At 40.1% G+C, this 22,550-nt stretch overlaps 2 protein-coding genes across 4 annotated transcripts in view; one reads left to right on the forward strand and one right to left on the reverse strand.

Moving 5' to 3' along the window:
* Positions 1-2,828, reverse strand: part of MASTL (microtubule associated serine/threonine kinase like) — a 35,380-nt gene extending 32,552 nt beyond the window's left edge. The window contains exon 1 of the mRNA XM_043565051.1: positions 2,532-2,828. Coding sequence (XP_043420986.1) covers positions 2,532-2,717 — 186 coding nt within the window. The 5' untranslated portion in view covers positions 2,718-2,828. The remainder of the gene's footprint in view (positions 1-2,531) is intronic.
* Positions 2,829-3,707: 879 nt separating this feature from the next.
* The window catches only part of YME1L1 (YME1 like 1 ATPase), a 63,106-nt gene continuing 44,263 nt past the window's right edge, over positions 3,708-22,550 (forward strand). Inside the window, exons 1-3 of one of the 3 annotated variants that reach the window (XM_043563486.1) lie at positions 3,708-3,947; positions 13,234-13,365; positions 20,145-20,307. In XM_043563486.1, the coding sequence (XP_043419421.1) occupies positions 3,915-3,947; positions 13,234-13,365; positions 20,145-20,307 (328 nt within the window). In that variant the 5' untranslated portion in view covers positions 3,708-3,914. The remainder of the gene's footprint in view (positions 3,948-13,233; positions 13,366-20,144; positions 20,308-22,550) is intronic. The other 2 variants (XM_043563487.1, XM_043563488.1) reach the window with 2 other exon arrangements.

Here is a 22,550-nt window from a genome sequence, read left to right on the forward strand (position 1 = left end):
CAAACCTTTTTTCAAGAGAACTGCTTATTTTGGCATCAAGTGGCAAAAGTATCACATCCTTTTTGAGAAGGAAAAAGAAGTAAACAAATGTTCCCTTAGTGCCCTGCATATTAGTAGAAAAAAAGTTCCATTCTACTGTTCTTTTAACAAAGTCAAAGGATAGTGATCTTCCTCCTAATAAGCCCCCATAATCAGGAACCTACGCACAGAGAATTAGCAGCTAGTAAATTTTTTTAACTTCTGATTCTTTGATGGATGGGAATTAGAAAGAGGAAGAACATAGGAAGTTTGTTTGCCTAGGAAAAAAAAATCTTAAGAATGGTTAGAACTACTGAAAGTTAATAGTCTCAAATGTTGTCTTACAGAAAATAACAAGTTTCAAGTTTCAAGGTAATTGGTGTGGAAGCAAAACTATGATATAATCTACATTAAAATTGGAGCACTAACCTGAATAGTCAGCAACACTGAGATCAATTCTCAGGATGATTAAAGGTCATATTTCTTCCAAAGATTCATTAGAATATTTAACAAAATTATTAATACACTATAAATTCCAGCCTTATAACCTTTCCATAAGAAAACAAGGAAATTGGCAAAGCCAGTCCATAACATGATTTCACCTATGACTCCACTAGATTGGAAGCTCTGTGAGGGCATGTTTGTTTTGTTTACCACTGTACCCTAGATCCTACACACAAAGGGGACACTCAACAAATATCGAAAACATGAATTGATGTTTTCATTTTAATAAGTGATAATGACTGATCAGCAAGTACAGCAGAAGGAAAAGCAACATATGAAGCAAGGAAGAATTAAATTCAATGCGGTGTGTCTGAGAGGTCAGGGAAGGTTTGAAGAGGGGCTAAGATGAACCTTAATACATAAATAACACAGGTGGAGATGAGCAGAGAAGGGTGGAAGAAAAGCACTTAGGGAGGAACCAGCAGCACAAATGTAAGTTCAGAAGCACAGCACTACACAGCATTCACGGACTAGTCAATTGTCTGGAGTGGCTAGAACATAGGATTTGTGGAAGTTACGGTTGATGTTTAGGGCCAGGACTTGGACCATGATTGCTTTTCTAAGGAGTTTGTTAGGTTGCATGTCACAGCCTAAGGAATGGATGAAAAAATAGCGATTCCAGTTAGGGGCCTATTCCTGGAAATGAAGGCCTGATGAATCTCAAAAACACTGTCAGGTAAAAAAACAAAACAAAACAAAAAACACACAAAAAACAAAACAGATGCAAAAGACCATGCATTGTATGATTCCATTTACATGCAATGTGGAGAAAGGGCAAGCCTGCAGAGACAGAAAATAGATTGGTGGTTACCTGGGACTAAGGGTGTTAAGGGGGAGGTACTGCAGATGGGCAGGAAGTCTTTTTGGGGTGATGGAAATGTTCTAAAATTGGATTGTGGTAATAGTTACCCAATTTTTAATTTACTAAAAACTGACTTGTACTTTAAAAAAGAAGGAAGGGAGACAGGGAGGGAGGAAGAAAAGACAAAAGAAAAAGAAAAAGTGAAGTCCTGTGCTTGGGCAGACTTGGGAACGTAATAGAATGGAAGAGATAATAAGAAGGAATACCAGACGGGGTGCCTGCGTGGCTCAGTCGGTTGAGCTTCTGACTCTTGGTTTTATCTCAAGTCACGCTCTCACATTCCGTGAGTCCGAGCCCCTCATCAGGCTCACACTGGCAGTACGAAGCCTTCTTGGGATTCTCTCTCTGTCCCTCCCCCGCACACTCTCTCTTGAAATGAATAAATAAACTTTAAAAATTTTTAAAAAAGAGAAGGAATGAGACAAAATTGACAGGACTAGTTGAGACATAGGTTATACAGATGGAGTAGAGGGAAATTAAAATGACTCACGTTTCTAGCCTGAATGACCGGGATGAAGGTGGTTTTATTAAGCGGAGAGAGGGAGTACAGAAAGTTCAGTGTTTAAGCAGTTAGGTGGAGAGGACTGTTCAAAGTCAGGAAAGTACAATTTCAAGGCACTTGGTAGATATTCACATAGCAACGTCCAACAGGAAGTTGAAACTGCATTAGCGGTAAAACTGCTGGTTTCTTTACCATGTTCATTCAGTGCTTAAATACGAGTAATCCGAAATTATGGGAGTGGGGAGTGAGGACCAAGAGTGGCCAGGAAAGCTTCAAATACATTGAAAGCTCTTGAATGCTTTTGGAATGATATGTACTGCTGCAAGGATAAAGGAGTGGTATGTTCTAACATGTTTCAGTTTAGTCTTTAAATAGCTGTTTCACATTTAATGTTTCAAACTTAATTCTGGTAAAGGTCAAGGCGATAAAAAGGACTCAGAAGTCCTGATGTCTCCTAAGCATTCTTGGTGTGAAAAGGGCGTGGCAGAGGCGAGCCACTCGGCCTGCCGGCGCTCAGGTCATACCAAGTAAGAAGTCATAGGGCTGTGGAGGCCCCTACCGCCTTGGAGCCTGCCCAGTTCAGGGGGCAGAAAAGAGGGCCGAAGGTCCGAACTCTCTCCCTCTCTTTACTCCCCGCCTCCTTACCTTCACCGCATACAACTTGCCGCCTTTCTGCCCGAGATACACCTTCCCGAAGGCGCCACGGCTAATAGGTTTCACTATGGTGAATTCCTCAATGGAAGGAGGTCTTGGCACCGGGATCCTATTCACGCACTCCACTGTCACTGCGTCTCCTCCACTCTCCTTCTCTCTCCCCGCAGTGCGCTCCATAGCAGGCCAGCCCAGAAGGAAGCCTGTAGCATCAGCTAAGGGCCCTTCCCAAGCCACAACTCCCGCCAACTAGGTTCAAAGTAAGGCCCCGCCCACGCAATGCGTCGGCAGTGACGTCACCGCGTTGCCGTGCTCGCGCCGAGCCCAGCGCAGCCCCGCCCCTGTCACCTCTTGCTCGTAAGCGCGGAAGTACCCAATGGAGCTGAGGGCTGGGACGCTGGGAAATTCTCCAGCCAACCACACACTCTTCGAGGGCGGTGACCGCGGCCCAATTACCTCATTTAGTAATAACTGGGGAGGCACTGACTGTCTTTTGCTTACAAGAAATCTCGGGATTGACTAGGTTTCTCCTGACCTCCAAACGAGGTTGATGGGACCCGCCCTCACCCCGCTTTTGCTTGGTTTCGTTTGTTTTTTACCCCTCGCGACCTCGCACCCCTGAGCGAAATGTAAGCCAGTTTGGTTTGGCTCCCCGAAATCATACAATGTGGAGAAACTGGATGAGCAGGAAGCAGGTGGCTGGCTGGCCCTGTCATCTGACAATGTTAACAGGATGTAACTTGCCTGACTGAAGCAGATGAGGACCAATAGGAACAATTTTTGATTTATTGTGGGGAAGATAAAAAGCACTAAACTGTAGCGAAAGAGTTTATCATAACTCAAGGCCCAGTCGGAAAAGGAGACTATGTTGGAAGATTTCGTAAGGAAGATGCAAAAAGATTTAACAGGGTCAATGCCATCCCCTCTTAAGGGGGAGATATATACATATATAAATATATATACATGTATACATGTATACGTGTGTGTGTGTGTGTATATCGGCGCCAGAGAGCTTGGGGATCCAGCACCTGTATTATTCCCGTGAACATCAAGCCTGGGGGCCAGGGTTGCTCAGCTACCGTAGTAGATACAAACGTCAGACCCAGAAAGGTGGAGCTCTAGCGCTGGCGTTCACCCGCGGGTGATGCAGCCCACCTGTCCCGGAAGTAGTGTTGCGTTGGAGGCTTGCCTTCCGGGGCAGATTGTATGTCGTTGCAGCAGCTGTAACAAGGGGAGGCCATTTTCTGTTTCTAGGAAGAGTGAGGGCTAGCGGAGAGGGAAAAAGAAAGGGAAGAAAGGGCTCAGCGCCTCCCCGCCGAGCCGTGGACAGAGGGGCACTTTCGGCAGGCGGGTGAGGTCGCTGAGGGCCCAGAGGAGATGTTTTCCCTCTCGAGTACGGTGCAGCCCCAGGTGAGTCTGGCATCCGGTCCTTTTTTTTCTCTCCTGCCCGCGGCTCTTTGCCGTTTGCGTTTTTGGAAGCGATTTCGCGTTTGGGATCGTAGGAGGGGGGCGATCAGCGCAAAGCAAGTCCTAGTCTTGAGAAGGGATCAGCGATCACGCTGAGAGTAAAAGGCTGACGTTGAAGCAGAGGCATGAGATGATGAGGACTTTGGTTTATCGAGTTGATAGCGTGGAATTTTTACTAGAGAATCCATTAGGCATTGTTCAGTGCCGGACATTCTGGGGTGGGGGGAGCAGAGTGAGGCTGGGGGAAACGCCTTTGCCTTAGACATGATGAAGGCAAGTAATGTTTCTTTCGATCTGATCACCTCTCCAGTGATTTTACTGTTCACAACCCTGATACCCAACTCTTTCTTTCCTTTTTAAATGGAATTTAACCCAAACATGTTATAATTATTTGAATACTACGAGTGCTTTCTTTCTTTTTTGGCCAGAAATGACTAATAAACACATATTTTAAAGCTATTGACTGCTTGCAGTTACTATTTTTATTCATATTCTCCCATTTTTTTTCATCAAGCAAAAGGGCAGAAAAGAGTCATTCCTAGGATTTTTAATTGTCTTCTTTTGGGAGTAACCACTTGTGACAGTGTCTTGTCCTTGTTTCATTTAAAAATCTTTTTTGATGGCAACATTCTGATAGTTTCTTGCTGGGGCGGGGGTGGGGTGACTTCTCAGTTTTGCTAATAGTTTTTGAACACATTCAGATTTAAAAATAATTTTTTAACACTCTTTAGTTTCAGCATATAATTACGTTCCTTTTGTAACCCCCACTCTTGGTTTTTTGTTTTTTGTTTTTGTTTTGCTAGTACTGGCTGGATAATCGAAAATGATTAGTTATTTATTGGACATCAGTAATGGGCCAGGTGGACAAAGCAAATGTGGAATCTTTATAGTGATATGAAGAAAAGTTGAATAGGAGTTAGTCAAGTGAAGAGTTAATAGAAGTGAACCAGTATCCCAGGTATATGCAAGGATATCTGGAGGTCCTGAGATTGGGAATAGTTTAGCTGATTGGAGGAACAAAAATAATGTCAGTGTGGCTACAATGTAGTGATTAAAGGGCATAATAACAGAATTAACGTTAGGGTGAAGCCTTGAGGCAGATCATACAGGAAATTATAAGGGACTTTGGATTTCATTTGAAGTGTAAGCATAGGATAACCTGATCAGAAGTGTTTTCAGTTAAGGATGCTATTGCAGTAATCCAGGAGAGGGATAATGTCCCACTAATGTGGTGGCAGTGGTTATGGAAAGAAGAGGATGAGTTTGTTTGTTTTGAACAAAGAGCAGAATTTAATGAGGGATGATGGAAAGAAGTGTTTCTGTTTTGGTCAGCTGGATGGGTGAAAATGTTATTTGCCGAGCTGTGTGATCAAACTCAAGGGGTTCACCACTTGAGATACATCAGATTGGACACAACCCGAGAAAATGTTGAAAACAAAGAACTTTATTACTTGTTACAAGTAAGGAAACAGATGACTCTCAAAGCCCTGTCTCTCTGTGGGGTTAGTACAGGAAGGTTTTATTCAGTGTATTAGGGGGCGGGGCAGGGAGCTCGCATAAGCACTTCAGTTACTCATTCCTAGCATGTCAACATGCTAGTGCATACGTTGTATTTTCAAAAAAAAAAAAAAAAATGGTGAGGGGCACCTGGGTGGCCCAGTTGGTTGAGCGTCTGGCTTCGGCTCAAGTCATGATCTCACGGTTTGTAAGTTCGAGCCCCGTGTCAGGCTCTGTGCTGATAGCTCAGAGCCTGGAGCCTGTTTCGGATTCTGTGTCTCCCGCTCTGCTCCTCCCCCGCTCGTGCTCTGTCTCTCTCTCTCAAAAATAAACATTAAAAAAGGGGCGCCTGGGTGGCACAGTCGGTTAAGCGTCTGACTTCAGCCAGGTCACGATCTCGCTGTCCGTGCGTTCGAGCCCTGCGTCAGGCTCTGGGCTGATGGCTCGGAGCCTGGAGCCTGTTTCTGATTCTGTGTCTCCCTCTCTCTCTGCCCCTCCCCCATTCATGGTCTGTCTCTCTCTGTCCCAAAAATAAATAAACGTTGAAAAAAAAAATTAAAAAAAAAATAAATAAACATTAAAAAAATTTTTTTTTTTTTAAAAGCCAGCTCATACTGGCTCACATAGGGTGGCTGTCAGGTGAGACACACCCAGCAAGGGGCTCTCACGTGAAACAGCTAGTCTCCTTGGCTGAAGTGTGGGTTCTACAAAACAAAACCTATTCCTTGCTTGCTTTTGTCCCTCCCCTTCCTCTCTTCTGCTGATAGCTTTCAGCTCTGGAGGGGTCCTACCAGTTGTTTGAAAAACAAGTCTGACTTGGCCTGTTGAATACAGTATTAAACCTTTTAAAGCTGAAGTTCAAGAAGTTTATATCAAGAAGATAGGAGAGTTTATCATCAGCTGGATGGAGAGTTAGTGGTACGTGATGTTGGTAGAGATGGTGAAGGCATTTTGTGTACTGCAGGCAGGCTTAATAGGGCTCATATATGTGTTTTATGCTCTTATGTGTTTTATGCTCTGAAGAAGGATAGTACACATATTTCTAATTCCTGGTTACTTAATCATTGAATACACTTGAATATAAACTGTGAAGCCAGGAAAGATATGGAAGGTGAACTTTTTCATTGAGATCAAACCATTTTTTAGCAATTTAAATCCTTTTTTGAATAAGAGATATAACTAATTAGAATGAAGCCTTTCAGGGGTGTCTGGGTGGCTCATTCCGTTGAGCATCAGACTTTTAATTTCGTTTCAGGTCATGATAGCAGGGTTTTGGGATTGAGTCCCGTGTCTGGCTCTGCACTGAGCGTGGGGCCTGCTTGGGATTGTCTCTCTCTCTCTCTCTCTCTCTCTCTCTCTCTCTCTTTCTCTCCCCCCCCCCCGCCTTCCTCCCTCCCCCTTCCTCCCCCTCTGCTCCTGTCCTCTGCTTACGCTTTCTTTCTCTAAAATAAAAATATAAAAAATTGATTCCTGTAGTTTTTTTTAAATGTTTATCTATTTTTGAGAGAGGCACAGAGCATGAGTGGGGGAGGGGCAGAGAGAGAGAGGGAGACGCAGACTCTGAAGCAGGCTCCAGGCTCTGAGCTGTCAGCTCAGACCTGGGGCTCAAACCCAAACCAGTGAACCATGAGATCGTGACCTGAGCTGAAGTTGTATGTTTAACCGACTGAGCCACCTAGGCGCCCCATGATTCCTGTAGCTTTAAAAGAACTTATTGTTTCTACCCTGAAAAGGATACATGCTCATTGCCAAAAATGCCAAAAAGAAAAATACAAATAAGAAAATGAAAAACCTTCATAATCTCATTGTGCAAAGACATATTTTAGAATACATTCTTTCGTACTTTTTATCTCTACACAAATACGTGTGTATGCATGCTTTTTAAAAAGTATGTTGTAGTTTTTTAATTTTTTAACTTTTTTTACCTTAGAGAGAGTGTGTGAGCGAGAAACGGGCTGAGAGAGAGAGAGAGAGAGAGAGAGAGAGAGAGAGAGAATCTTAAGCAGGTTCCACGCTCAGTACAGAGCCTGACACAGGGCTGAGTGGCATGACCCTGGGATCATGACCTGAGCCAAGATCAAGAGTTGGATGCTCAACCGACTGAGCCACCGAGGCATCCCAAGATGTAGTTTTACATTTAACAGTTTTTTTCATTTAACATATTATTAATTCATTTCTGTATCAGTAACTATGGGATAAAGAGTCTAACAAGAATCTAGAGTCAAATTATCTTGGTTAGAGTATTTGCTCATATACTTGCTGAGTGACTTAAACATGCCATTGAACCTATCTAAATTCTGGATGTCTTTATCAGTTAAATAGGACGTATAATAATAGTGTTTATATCTGTTAAAGGATTAAATGAGATTGAAGATACTGAGGGTTTTGTTCAATACTATCACAGTAAAGGGAGTACCACAATAACACAAGTCAAATGAATTTTTGGGTTTCCCAGTGCATGTAAAAGTTATTTTTTTTTTAATTTAAATTTTTTAAAATTTACATCCAAATTAGTTAGCATATAGTGCAACAGTGATTTCAGGAATAGATTCTTTAGTGCCCCTTACCCATTTAGCCCATCCCCCCCCCCCACACACACTCCCTCCAATAACCCTCTCTTTGTTCTCCATATTTATGAGTTTCTTATGTTTTGTCCCCCTCCCTGTTTTTATATTATTTTTGTCTCCCTTCCCTTATGTTCATCTGTTTTGTCTCTTGAAATCCTCATGTGAGTGAAGTCATATGATATTTGTCTTTCTCAGACTAATTTCACTTAGCATAATACCTTCCAGTTCCATCCATGTAGTTGCAAATGGCAAGATTTCATAAAAACTATGTTTACACTACAACCTATTAGTTGTGCAATAATAGTATTATGTCTAAAAGCAGTGTAATACCTTAATTAAAAATACTTTATTGTTAAAAAATGCTAACCATCATCTGTGCTTTGGATGAGTCATAATCTTTTTGCTGGCTGGAGGGTCTTGCTTCACTGTTGATTGCTGCTGACTAATCACAGTAGTGGCTGCTGAAGGTGGAGATGGCTGTGGCAAATCTTAAAATGAGACACAAGTAATGTTTGCTATATCGATGGACTCTTTCATGAATGATTTTTCTGTAACATGATACTATTTGATAGCATTTGACCCACTTAGAACGTCTTTCAATATTGGACTGAATCCTCTCAAACCCTGCTGCTGCTTTATCAGCTGAGTGTATCTTCATAGCATCTTCACCAGGTGAAGATTTCCATCTCAAGAAACCACTTTCTTTGGTCATGCATAAGAAGCAGCTCATTTATGTCAGTTTGATCGTGAGATTGCAGCCCTTCACTGCCATCTTCAGGGTCCACTTCTAGTTCTCTTGTTATTTCCACCACATCTACACTTCCTCCGGTGAAGTCTTAAACCCCTCAAAGTCAGCCATGAAGCTTGGAATCAGTTTCTTCCAAACTCCGGTTAATGTTGATATTTTGACCTCTTCCTATGAAAATGTTCTGAGTGGCATCTAAAATGGTGAAGGTTTTCAGTTTACTTTGCCCAGGTCTGTAAGAGGAGTTGTGATCTATAAGCTATATAGTCTTCACAAAATGCATTTCTTAAATAATAAGACTTGAAAGTCCCAAATTGTTCCTGACCCATGGGCCACAGAATGGATGTTGTATTAGCAGACATGAAAGCAGCATTAATCTAAATGGTATACTTCCAGCAGAGCTCTTAGGTCACCAAGTACATTACCTGAGCAGTAATATTTTTAAAGGAATCATGTTTTGTGAACAGTAGGTCTCTTAACAGGGGACTTAGAGTATTCAGTAAACCCTACTGTAAATAGATGTACTGTCAAACAGGCTTCCTTCCATTCATAGAGCCCAGGCAGCATGAGTTTAGCACTATTCTTAAGGGCCTAGGATTTTCAGAATGGTAAGTAAGCACAGGCTTCAACTTAAAGTCCGCTACATTAGTTCCTAACAGGAGAGTCAGCCTGTCCTTCAAAGCTTTGAACCCAGGTGTTGACTTCCCCCCAGCTGTGAAAGTCCTAAATGGCATCTTAGAATAGAAGGCTGTTTCCTGTACGTTTAAGATCTATTTAGTGTAGCCACCTTCATTAGGTATCTGTCTTATTTAGATTTTCTGTAGCTTTTACTCAGTGTTTGCTGCTTCACTCTGCACTTTCGTGTTAACAAAAATGGCTTCTTAAACCTTATGAACCAACCTCTGCTAGGTTCAGACTTTTCTTCTGCAGCTTCCTCACCTGTTTCAGCCTTCATACAAATAAGTACATTTAGGGCCTTACTCTGGATTAGGCTTTGGCTGAAGGGGGAGTGTTGTGGTTGGTTTGATTTTGTATCTAGACCACTGAAACTTTCAGCAATGGGCTGTTTGGCTTTTTTATCATTTGTGTGTTCACTTGAATAGCACTCAACTTTATTTTGCTTGCACAACTTGGCAAACTGATGCAAAAGGCTTATCTTTTAGGCTATCTTGGCTTTCAACATGCTTTCCTTACCAAGCTTAATCATGTCTAGATTTTGATTGAAAGTGAAAGATATGTGACTTTCCTTTCACTTGAACACTAAGATGCCATTATAGGGTTATTAATTGTCCTAATTTCAATATTGTTGTGTCTCAGGGAATGGGGAAGCCCAAGGAGAGAGAAATGGGAAGGTCCCATTGGTGGAGTAATCAGAACACACACAACAGTTATTGATTAAGCTCAGTGTCTTATATGGGTAGGATTTGTGATATCCCAAAACCGTTATGGCATTAACATCAAAGATTACTAATCATGGATCACCATAACAAATATAATGAAAAAGTTTTAAGTATTGTGAGAATTACCAAAATGTGACACAGACATGAAATGAGCAAATGCTGTTGGAAAAATGGCACCAAAAGACTTCCTTGATGCAGTGCTGTCACAAACCTTAATTTATAAAAAATAGTGTTTGCGAAGTATGTTAAGTTAAAGTACAATAAAATGAGATATGCCTATATGGCATATGACACCAGCTGGGTGTCCAACAATTCAATTCTGAAACTACTTACCCAGTGTTAGTGCAGACCCCCAAAGTTAAAGGCTCAGCCCCACAAGACTGGTCCCATTTCAGATACCAGTCACAAGTCCCAGGCCATTCATACTTCTGATCTCCCACCTATAAATCAGGGTTTCCCACAACCCCCTCCTCAGGTTTGATAATCTGCTAAAATAGCTCACAGAACTAAGAAACATACTTCACATTTACTGGTCCATTATGAAAGAGAAATGAACAGCCAGTTGATTAAGTACACAAGGGTACAGCCAGAAGGGTCCCAAGCAAAAGATGTGGAGTGGATTACTCTTCTTCAGGGTGAATCTCTGCACTCCATCTCACTGTTCAAGAGCTTTTATAGAGATCAATCCCCAGCCCTCCCCTCCCAGAAGCTAGGGGGGTGGGGCTAAGAGTTCCCACCTTCTACTAATTACTAGGTCTTTCAAGTGGCCAGCCCAGCCCTGAGGCTATTTAAAGACCCTAGCCTAGGGGCACCTGGGTGGCGCAGTCGGTTAAGCGGTTAAGCGTCCGACTTCAGCCAGGTCATGATCTCGCGGTCCGTGAGTTCGAGCCCCGCGTCAGGCTCTGGGCTGATGGCTCAGAGCCTGGAGCCTGTTTCCGATTCTGTGTCTCCCTCTATCTCTGCCCCTCCCCCGTTCATGCTCTGTCTCTCTCTCTCCCAAAAATAAATAAAAACGTTGAAAAAAAAAAAAAAAGACCCTAGCCTAAATCACCTCATTAGCATGAATCCAGGAGTGATCCAAAGGGTTACCTTATGAATAGTAAGACACTATACCACACAGGAAATTCCAAGGGTTTTAGGAGCTCCTGGCCAAGAAATGGGAACAAAGACCACTGCGAACTAAAATGTAAGTTCAAAGTGGCAAGCGATTTTTTCCTCTATTTTATTCTTTGACTTTTCTCTATTTTACTTTATTTATATAATTATTTAATGTAAAATTGTAAACAGAAGGAAGTAGGGGTCCCTGGAAAAAGACAGACAAAGCTTTCTTTACGTAAGGCTTCCTGGCCATCTTGTGAAAGAATTTAAGAACAGCCACTATCAGGCCAGGAGATAGCCTAATCATATCAGGGACGATAAGTCAGTGGCAAAACTCCCAGTGTTAGTTCAAAAGTGAGGACTGACCCGACTTATTTTTGAAGGATCTCAACTCCTTTGAGCACTCGGATACTGGACCAACTGGAGCGAGAGAATTGATGATGCTGACCCCTTGCTGGCCCTTGTAACTCTGACCTGGACTCAGTCACCTCAAGATGACTACTGCCCCAGTTCCATGATGTATTCCCCACTGCACAAGCCTTGTCATGAATATGTATGAAACCCCAGCATAAAACTGCCCCGATTTTGTTATTCAGGGAGACACTGCTTTGGGAAAGATCCCTGGTGTGCTCCTTTACTTGTTCCAAGTAAAACCTTTCCTTTTCCTATTCTTTGGCATGGCTGTGTATTTTGGCTTGACATTACCAAGAGGCAAACCCAGTTCTGGGTAACAAAATGTTTACACAATACTTAGTATACATACTTTATATTTTTTCTCTATTTTATTCATATTGTATCCCAGTGCAACAATAATGCACACAGATGCCAAATAAAGATCTCTTGAGTGAATGAATAAATTAAATGGGCTCTTACCATATTGTCAGAATTGGTTGGAGAGAAACAGAGGAATAACATACAGATAAGTAAGTAGATTGTGTGTAAAGTGTGTTAGATACTAAAAGTGTCAAGAAGAGAAAATGGAGCAGTGAAAGAGAATAAGGAATATTTTTGAGGGCAGGGTTCTTGAAATTTTAAGTAGGTTGGCTATGGAAAAGACTCAAGAAAAGATGACTTTTGGGTTAAGAACTGAAGGAAGTCAGAGAGCAAGGTAGACAGAATAAAAGCAATGCAAAGTCCTTGAAGTGAGGGCTTTGCTAGGTGTGTTCCAGAAACAGCAAGGAGGCCAGTATGTCTCGAGTAGAGAAGACGAAGGAGAACATTGTGATAGATAAATTTGGAGAGGTAATAAAGAACCACAGAGGCTTTCTACATCCTAGTGCTTAGGACTTCTACTTGTATTGTAAGTGAGAAGAGAAGCCATTGGAGGGTTTGAGCAGAGGAGTGATGAGATCTAACTTTGTTTTTAATAGAGCAGATTCAGGGAGAGTAGGAGGGCTATTGCAAAATCCACATATAGATGATGGTGACTTAGAACAGGATGAGAATGGGATGGTGCAGTGAGGAAGTTAAGAATAAAATTCTGCTATAGGTTTACTTTTTTCTAAGTCTGAAACATTTCATTTTATGGTGGTGTCATTTATTTAGCCCATTCCCTTAATGCTGGACAATTCTACCTTTCCACTGCTTTTTAAACATTTTGATGAAAATTGTCATCTGTGCACAAACAAGCACTTTTCACATTATTTCCTTAGAATAAATTATTAGAAATTAGATTGATGGGAAATTATATGTGTTTGTTTTTTAAATATTTTTGATTCATATAGCCAGAATGCTGTCTTGGAAGAATTACCAGTTTTCTCTCCACCAGCAATAATCTGAGTATTTACATCTTTTAATATATTGTTTTGATCTACAGTGTATGTTTAACTTTTTACAAATCCCAGATCCTGACAATAAGGAGAATTTTTCTTGTTTAATTTTAAGAAGCACACTACTCAATTTCAACTTTTATCTTCTCTTAGGTTACAGTTCCTCTGAGTCATCTCATCAATGCCTTCCATTCACCAAAAAACACACCTATTTCTGTCAGTGCATCAGCTTCACAAAACCAGCATCGAGATGTAGTTCCTGAGCATGAGTCTCCTGGCAATGAGGTAATAGTTTTTACCCTGATTGTATGAGAAACAGCTTTTTTGATTTAGTATGTTGTAAACATGCCTGAAATGTCTACGTTTAGGCATTTGTAACAAGGTGATTTCTGTCTTCAGCTTAATCTCCTGTATGAATAAAGATGTCTAATTCTGGTTTTATTGTACATATGGAAAAGTTATGTTGTCCTATTCTTTACAATTTAATTTATTAAAAATTTCATGTGGCAGGGGTACCTACCTTGCTTAGTTGGAAGAGCATGTGATTCTTAATCTTACGGTTGTAAGTTCGAGTCCCACGTTGGACATGGAGCCTACTTTTAAGAAAAACAAAATCATGGGGCACCTGGGTGGCTCTGTCAGTTAAGGGTCCAACTTCATCTCAGGTCATGATCTCGGGGTTCGTGGGTTTGGGCCCCACATTGGACTCTGTGCTGACAGCTGAGCCTGGAGCCTGCTTTGAAATCTCTGTCTCTCTCTGTCTCTCTCTCTCTCTTTCTCTCTCTCTCTCTGTCTTTCAAAAATAAAATAAAACATTAAAAAAAAATTCATGTGGAAGTGTATTTAGTATTCACTTCCTAGATTGCTAATTGTGTGATACCATTTAGATATTTTGTGTTGCTCCAGCAGTAGTAGTGAACCCACAATTAACTGACCGTAATTGCCTCCCAAGTCTCAACGAAGGTAGAATAGTAAGAAGTTACCATCTGCTGCCTTAGAGGAGATTTCAGTGTAATTGAACGGTTAGAATACAGGGACCTGAAAGTGAAATGTATAAGCTATGAAACTACTTTCAGTGTTCAGAGAATTATAAAATCAGTGTTTCCTAGGATACAGGGAATTCCCAGCCTAGAAACCTTTGTGTTCACAAGGTTTATTAATAGGGTAGGTGCGTGTAGTTCTGAATACATTTTTCACAGAAAACATTATACTCTGTAGTTAAATTTCCTAAAAACCTTTTTAATGCGTAAATAACTTATGTTCTTAGTCCTGATATCAGAGGCTTTGGCAAAGGACAGATAAAATGTTCACTCTTGGAAGGGGTGGGGGGGGGGGTGGGAATCAGTCTTAAGATAAAATTTTAATTAGATGAAAAAATTTGTCTTCATCTTTATGCTTTCCTTTTATAATATTTACCTAATTCCTATTGCTTCTTCTAGGGAGTCCATTGTCTTTTCTACTGTGGTGATCCCCTTCTCCTAAATTACAGTCCCAGAGAGACTGCCTGATGAAAATACCACATGTATCAAAATTGCTGCATATAGCAATATTATGTTCATTTTAGAAATTTTGGAAAATACTGTGTAGGTAGAAGAAATAAAATTCACCTATGATCCTGTTCCCCAGAGATAATGCTGTTAACATTTTGTATTTATATCTCATGTCTCTTTTGTACTTTTTTATTTTATAATTGGGTCATACTGCATATGCTGATTTAGATACTGCTTTGTTAATTTAATAGTCATTATGAACTTGTTATGCCATACATTTTTTGTATTTTTAAATGACTTCAGAACGTTCATTGTATGATATCCCATTATTGGATATTGTTCCCAATTTTTTGTTGCTATAAACATTACAACTTTTACTGTTTGTGTTGCTAAATCTTTGACTATTTCATTAAGTGAAATTGCTAGGTCAGGGGCTTAAAAAGTAGCTAAATTCTGGAAGCCAATGTTGAGGTTATGAGTAATGGTCTCAGATATAGAATTGGCTTCTTAATCTCTGATACGCCCTCATTAATCCTATTGTTCATCTTTAGTGAACTTTATTACTGTACAGAACCCGTTTTCTTTCTCCTTAAGCATCCTACCATCTCTAATTTCATCTCTACCTTTGCTGTGCAGTTGGCTTTGCTTTCATCAAGTCTTGCTCATCCAAATATACACTCTACAATGCAGGTATTAGAACCTTCCTTTCAACTTCCTTCAAGATACTGACTTATTTTCCCTTTGCTTTCAGACTTCTTGAAATAGCAGTCTGAACATGTAACTACTTGCTAAACTTCTATTCACACTGTATCTCATCATAGTTTGGCTACTACTTGTACCATTTTACAGACTTTGCTAAAGTCAGTTGATTTCCTTTGTGCTAAATGTAGGCTTCTAAAAAAAAATCTGTATCTTATTCAACTTTTCCTGAGCATTTGATCTTACTGAACATTTACTGCTTTCAAAATACTCCTGGGGCGCCTGGGTCGCTCAGTCAGTTAAGTCTCCCGACTATTGATTTCCACTCAGGTCATGATCTCAAGATTCATGAGATTGAGTCACGCAGAGGCTGCTTGGGATTCTCCTTCCCTCAGAGATTCGAAATACTCCCTTGAATTGAGTGATGTTGCATTGATGATGGTGTTTTCTCTTTCTGTTTTGCTGACTTGTCTTTTTGCCAGCCCCTTAAATATTTGGCATGCATTTATCCTTGATCTAATTTTTGTTATGCACGTTCTTCTAAGTTATGTTACCCATTTTCATATCTTCACCTAACATCTAGATCTATATACTTATATATATGCTGATGACTCCCAAATATATCTCCAACCCCAAATTCTCTTTAAATCTTTGAAGTAATTTATTTAGTGCTTTGTTAAAATAACCCCCTTCCCCCCCCCCCCCCCCCGGAGAATTTCAGGGATCTCAAAATTAAGATGTCCAGAACTCAGCTACTCTCAAATTCTAGTATATTTGAGATTACAGTGGATGTAGCGCCTTTTTGTCAGGGATTCCAACCAGGAAAGAGAAACCACATAGTCAATTGAGCAGTAAAAGTTTAATGTGAAAAATTAGTGTAATTTTGTAGTTTAATATTTTTAAAACCCTATTTTTATATGGGATGGGAGTAACTAGGGGTTGGCTAATAATAAGTAAACTCTAAAATATACAGGACAAGCAGATTTAAGGTGTGGCTAATACTCCTAGGACTGAGATAGAGCATCATGGGAAGAGTTCTCCACCCACAGGCTGCTGTCCTGACCTTGTTGGAAGAGGGCATGGCCTTGGCTCACTGAATGGCAGAGAAGTCACTGGTGTCATGCTAGCTGCATTTGATGGAAGTTGCCATCTAAGCAGGGAAAGCTGTTCATGGGGATGTCTCTTACTGAAAAAGCTGCAAGGTACTGTACTGCTGGCCACTGATACTGTAGGAGCCAAGTTTTGGAGAAGCTATACAAGTGGCCGCCAGATGCTAGAGAAACAATGGGTGTTACAGACAGGAGCCTGCTGAATGAGCACACCGGAACCAGGGACAAAAACACTCCTACAGTGTCTCCAGTGGTCTCTACTGACAAAGCTTCACATTGTCCCAGATGGCAAAGAAAAAATATTTAAAGAGCCCAGATCATTGTTCATGGAGCCGAAAAAGGATGAAGAGGAGTTAGGAGACAGTAAAATGATAACTAGCACATCCATCCAGAACCCTTCTCCCTCTCAATCATTATACTTCATTGGTTTCTCCAAGTATCTATTATTTATGATTGTTATTTCCATCTTTAGTTAGAGCTTGGTTCAGGCGCATACCATTTTTCTCTTGTTCCATCAGCCTTTCTTCAATTCTTTTCTCCATCAGCCTTTTCTTACCCAGTTTATTATCTTTATCTTCTATTTTCTTGGTATAAAACAAAACTAATCATATTAGCTATAGAATTAAATTCAGACAAGGCTCTTTACAACCTGACCATAACCTGCCTGTCTTCCTTCCTTCCTTCCTCTCTTTCTTTCTCTTTCTCTTTTTCTTTTTTCTTTTTTTTTTTCTTAAAAAGATTTTAAGTACAACCCTGAGATCAACAGTTACATGCTCCACCAACTGAGCCAGCCAGGTGCCCCATAGCCCATCTTTCTAATTCATTCTTCCATCACTGATCTTTGGACTACACCTCACACATCCAGGCCCTTTTATGGTAGTTTGTTTGCCCTTTACCCCAAGACTCACCATCATTTTGCAAATTAGGTGTTAACCTCAGTGAGGCTTATCTGACTTAGGAAATTGGTTACTCTGTTTTCTTACTACTTTTTGTTTTAAAAAAATCTCTGTAAAGCAGTTACTATGTTGCATGATAATTGCTATGTTTATATGCATCTTATTTCTCTTTACATTCCAGGGACCTGACAGCCAATAAGTAAGGGAAATAATTTTAAGTTAAGAATCTCCACTTCCCTTTTGAAGTCTTTGTATTGTAAATAGACTTTTTGGCTTCCCGTTTTTTTTAAAAGGTGACTTTTGAAAAGTAGCTTTTGAGTATTGTAGTCCTTTTGTTTTCATTGTAATAATATCCTTTATGTTGTATAGCTTTTAGTAGTTTAAAGAGCACTTTTTTTTTAAGTTAATTTTTGAGAGAGCAAGCGTGGGCATGTGAGCAGGGAAGGGGCAGAGAGAGAATTGCAAGCAGGCTCCATGCTGTCAGTGCAAAGCCTGATGCAGGGCTCGATCTCACGAACTATGAGATCATGACCTGAGCTGAAATCAAGAATTGGATGCTTAACAGATGGAGAACAGACACATAAGAAAATGCTCAACATCACTCATCATCAGGGAAATACAAATCAAAACCACAATGAGATACCACCTTACACCTGTCAGAATGGCTAACATTAACAACTCAGGCAACAACAGATGTTGGCAAGGGTGTGGAGGAAAAGGATCTCTTTTGCCCTGCTGGTGGGAATGCAAACTGTTGCATCCACTCTGGAAAACAGTATGGAGGTTCCTCAAAAAATTAAAAATAGAACTACTCTACGACCCAGAAATTGCACTACTAGGTATTTAACCAAGAGATACAGGTGTGCTGTTTCAAAGGGGCACACACACCCTAATGTTTATAGCTGTGCTGTTGACAATAGCCAAACTATGGAAAGAGCTCAAATGTTCATTTACGGATGAATGGATAAAGAAGATGAAGAAGATGTGATATGTGTGTGTGTGTGTGTGTGTGTGTGTGTGTGTGTGTGTGTCTACACACACACACACACACACACACACACACACACACACTGGAGTATTGGCAATCAAAAAGAATGAAATCTTGTCATTTGCAACTATGTGGATAGAACTGGAGGGTTATTATGCTAAGCAAAATTAGAGACAAATATATGACTTCACCCATATGAGGAATTTAAGATACTAAAGAGATGAACATAAGGGAAGGGAAGCAAAAAGAATATAAAAACAGGGAGGGGGACAAAACCTAAGAGACTCAAATATAGAGAGCAAACAGAGGGTTGCTGGCTGGCTTGTGGGAGGGGGGATGAGCTAAATGGGTAAGGGGCACTAAGGAATCTACTCCTGAAATCATTGTTGCCCTGTATGCTAACTAACTTGGATGTAAATTAAACAATTAAAAAAAAAAAAGAGTTGGATGCTGAACTGGCTGAGCCACCCAGGGGCCCCAGTAGTTTAAAGAGCACATTTAAATATTTTCCTTCATCATGCCTTTGACTATCTTCCTATGTAAGGATATGTCAGATGACCAAGGCATGATCTTTTCTGTTCATCCATACCATCTTGTGAAGTAGGCATATTTCATCGTCATTTTACTAATGAGGGAATGGATTCTAAGAATATGAATGACTTGTCAGGGCGCCTGGGTGGCTCAGTTGGTTAAGCATCCAACCTTGGCTCAGGTCATGATCTCTCAGTTCGTGAGTTCAAGCCCCGACTTGGGCTCTGTGACAGCTCAGAGTCTGAAGCCTGCTTCAGATTCTGTGTCTTCCTCTCTCTTGGCTGCTCTCCCACTCGTGCGCTGTATGTCTCTCTCTCAAAAATAAACATGAAAAAAAATTAAAAAGGAATATGAATGACTTGTCACACAGCTAGTAAGTGACAAACCCCTGGACATCAATCCAGAGCTATATAATCCATCGATCTAACTTTATTTTTTGTGCATGCAACTTTATGTATCTAACTTTACTTCGGTCATCAGAAGCTGATACTTGGGCTATTTATTTTTGCTTTCCTTGCTTGAACTTTCAGGTGTCTGAGGCTTGTCATTGTTACTTGTCTTTAATGTCTGCTTGACAGTTTCCATGGACAAGAAAATAACTCCTATCCAATCTGTAGTTAGTTTAGAACTGTTGTAATGTGACTTTATTTTCTTGCCTGGTTTTCATACATTTTTCACTTTGTTCATTGTCCCTCCTTATTAGAAGTTAGATATGGGTAACTATAGAACTTCTCAGTTCGAAGAAGGATCTCGGCAATGAGGCCAGAGGAGTAAGAAGTCCTCTGGTAACGGCATACTGTTTTTTTTGTTTGTTTTTTTTTTTTTAAATCAAATGGGCTTTTGATTATTAGAGACTGGAGGAGGCTTTAAATGTCCATAACTTCACAATACTATTGGAAATGTGATTTTTTTTTTTTAATTTTGTTTTTTTCAACGTTTATTTGTTTTTGGGACAGAGAGAGACAGAGCATGAACGGGGGAGGGGCAGAGAGAGAGGGAGACACAGAATCGGAAACAGGCTCCAGGCTCTGAGCCATCAGCCCAGAGCCTGACGTGGGGCTCGAACTCACGGACCGCGAGATCGTGACCTGGCTGAAGTCGGACGCTTAACCGACTGCGCCACCCAGGCGCCCCGAAATGTGATATTTTTAACCTTTGTCAAACTTCATGTGACTGACCTCCATAAAGCTAGAACTATAAAAATATTTGTACCAATTTAGTTTTTAAATATGAGAAAAGAGGAATCAATATATTTGTTACATTTAAAAAATTCATATTATTTCAACTGATAAGAACTCTTTGGTTAAATATCTTGATGATAATGCAGTCTTGGTGACTCAATCCTTTACAGCCTGTACTTAATTTAAGAGACCTTGGATTATCTGAATTAAAAATTGGACAGATTGATCAACTGGTAGACAATCTACTTCCCGGATTTTGTAAAGGCAAGAGCGTTTCTTCCCATTGGCATACATCTCATGTCTCTGCACAGTCCTTCTTTGAAAATAAATATGGTAAGTTAGTCTGTTTTTTGTTCCAATTTAAGTAAGTGGTCGTAGTTATTAATTAACAGGTAGCATTTATTCATTTTTAAAGTTGTTTATTTATTTATTTTGAGAGAGTCAGAGTGTGAACAGGGGAGGGGCGGGGGAGAGAATACCAAGCAGACTCCACGCTGTTAGTGCAGAGTCCTATGCAGGGCTCCAACCCACGAAACCATGAGATCATGACCTGAGCAGAAACCGAGAGTAGGACACTTAACTGACTAAGCCACCCAAGCGCCCAACAGATAGCATTTGTTAATGTTTACTGTGTGTCAAGTTCTTTCTTGAGTTCATTTGTTTGTTCTTTCTTTTATAACTTTTCATACTGGAATAATTTTAGATTTACAGAAAATCTGCAAAACAGTACTGAGTTTCTATATATCCTTCAACTGCCTTCCCCTAATGTTAACTGCTTACTTAACCATGGTGCATTTGTCAAAACTGAGAAATGAACATTGGTACGGTACTTTTAACTATAGACTGTATTTAGACTTTACCAAATAAAGTTTAATTTTACTAAATTACTGGTTTTTCCATTAGGGTTCTTTATTTGTCCCAAGATGTAATATAGCATACAAAACAGATTTTAGAATAGTGGAGTATTGTTTTAATTTTAGGTGACAAACCTTTACTGGATTCCAGGCACTATACTAATTTCTGAGAATACATTGAAGAAATAGTCCTGGTCCCTTTGTTTTATAGAATGTCTGTATATTTTCTTATTTAAATCTTGTAACAATCTGTTATTATAATGAGTGGGTAGTTCGTTAAAAGGATTTCCACTTGATAAATTTCTTTTTGGTTGATACTTGAACAGTGAACGTTAGACCTTATCAAAATACTTGTTTTAGGGCCATCTGGATGGCTCAGTTGGTTAAGCATCTGACTCTTGACTTCAGCTCAGGTCATGATCTCAGTGTTCATGAGATTGAGCCCCATGTCAGGCTCTGTGCTGACAATGTGGAGCCTACTTGGTATTCATATTCTCCTTCTCTCTCCCTCTCCCTCTCTCCCTCTCTCTCTCTCTCTCTCCCTCTCCCTCTCTCCCTCCCCACCCGCCCCTCTCTGCCCATCCCTGCTCTGTTCCCTCTTTCTATCAAAATAAATTTTAAAAACTTGAAAAAAATACTTGTTTGGTATTTTAAAAACTTGAAAAAAAATACTTGTTTTGTATTGATGAAAGAACATATTTTTAAAAATCAGTACAAATTATAACACAAAAGTGCAGGTTTAAATAGTTTTGTGATAAAGGATTGATTTGAAGCTGTACATTGTATACACTTAATTCATTTACTAATTTTTCATTGTTTTGCCTTTATTTCATATAAGAGTTGTGAGAAAAAGGTGAAGTTTTGGAGCCTGGGGCTTGGACTAACAATCTATCCTACCTCCTTCCTGAGAGAAGTCTTGAAGCTTAGTGGTTAAGAGTGAGGAGTAGACCAGGATCAAACTCAGTCCTGAGACTGAGGAGCTGTGGTATTTCCCTTATTCCTCTAAACTGCTGTTTTCTCATGTGAAGCCTGGGGGAAAACTCCTTATCTCACTGTGTAGGATCAAATGAAATAATGAAAGTAGTTTACTTAGCCCAAACTACTTTATTCCTTGGCCCATAGTAAGTGTCCAGTAGAGTTAAATTTTTGTTACTATCATTGATGTATAGTAGTAGTATTATTACTATAGCTCTTTTGGCCTGTGTATTTACATTTCCTTTTAAAGTTGTGCCTCTTCCTGCCAGCTGTTTCTTGGCTTAAGCAGACAGACATATTAAGAAGGAGTTTGTTGATGTGACTATACGATTCCTAGAAAAATCCCTGAACTCTTAATTGGGATATTGGGATAGATAAGAATCTGTTTCAATCGATGCTGTTTACTTTTTCCCTAGGCTCATGGATGTTAAGTAGGATGGGGCCCATTAGTCAACAGTAGGAGTTCCAAGGATCGCCAGAGTTTATGGCTTCCAGCTGTGGAAGGAACTGTCTTTGTACCCAGTGACCTGAAGCTTTGAGAGAGAAAGATTACCGTGCTTCTGGTTTACAGTGTTTACTCATCACATTATTCATCTGAGTGTTGGAAATTGTCTCTAGGAAATAGCAGTTCTTTTCTCTACGTGCTTTTGACTAACAGTAACTTTAGCTAAACATACATACCTTTTCCCTTTTGGTTTGAATTTAATTTTATTGGCAGCCAGGGTCATCTATCAGATAAAAAAGATA

Source organism: Prionailurus bengalensis, chromosome B4, assembly GCF_016509475.1.
Source record: "Prionailurus bengalensis isolate Pbe53 chromosome B4, Fcat_Pben_1.1_paternal_pri, whole genome shotgun sequence".
NCBI classification, from domain to species: domain Eukaryota; kingdom Metazoa; phylum Chordata; class Mammalia; order Carnivora; family Felidae; genus Prionailurus; species Prionailurus bengalensis.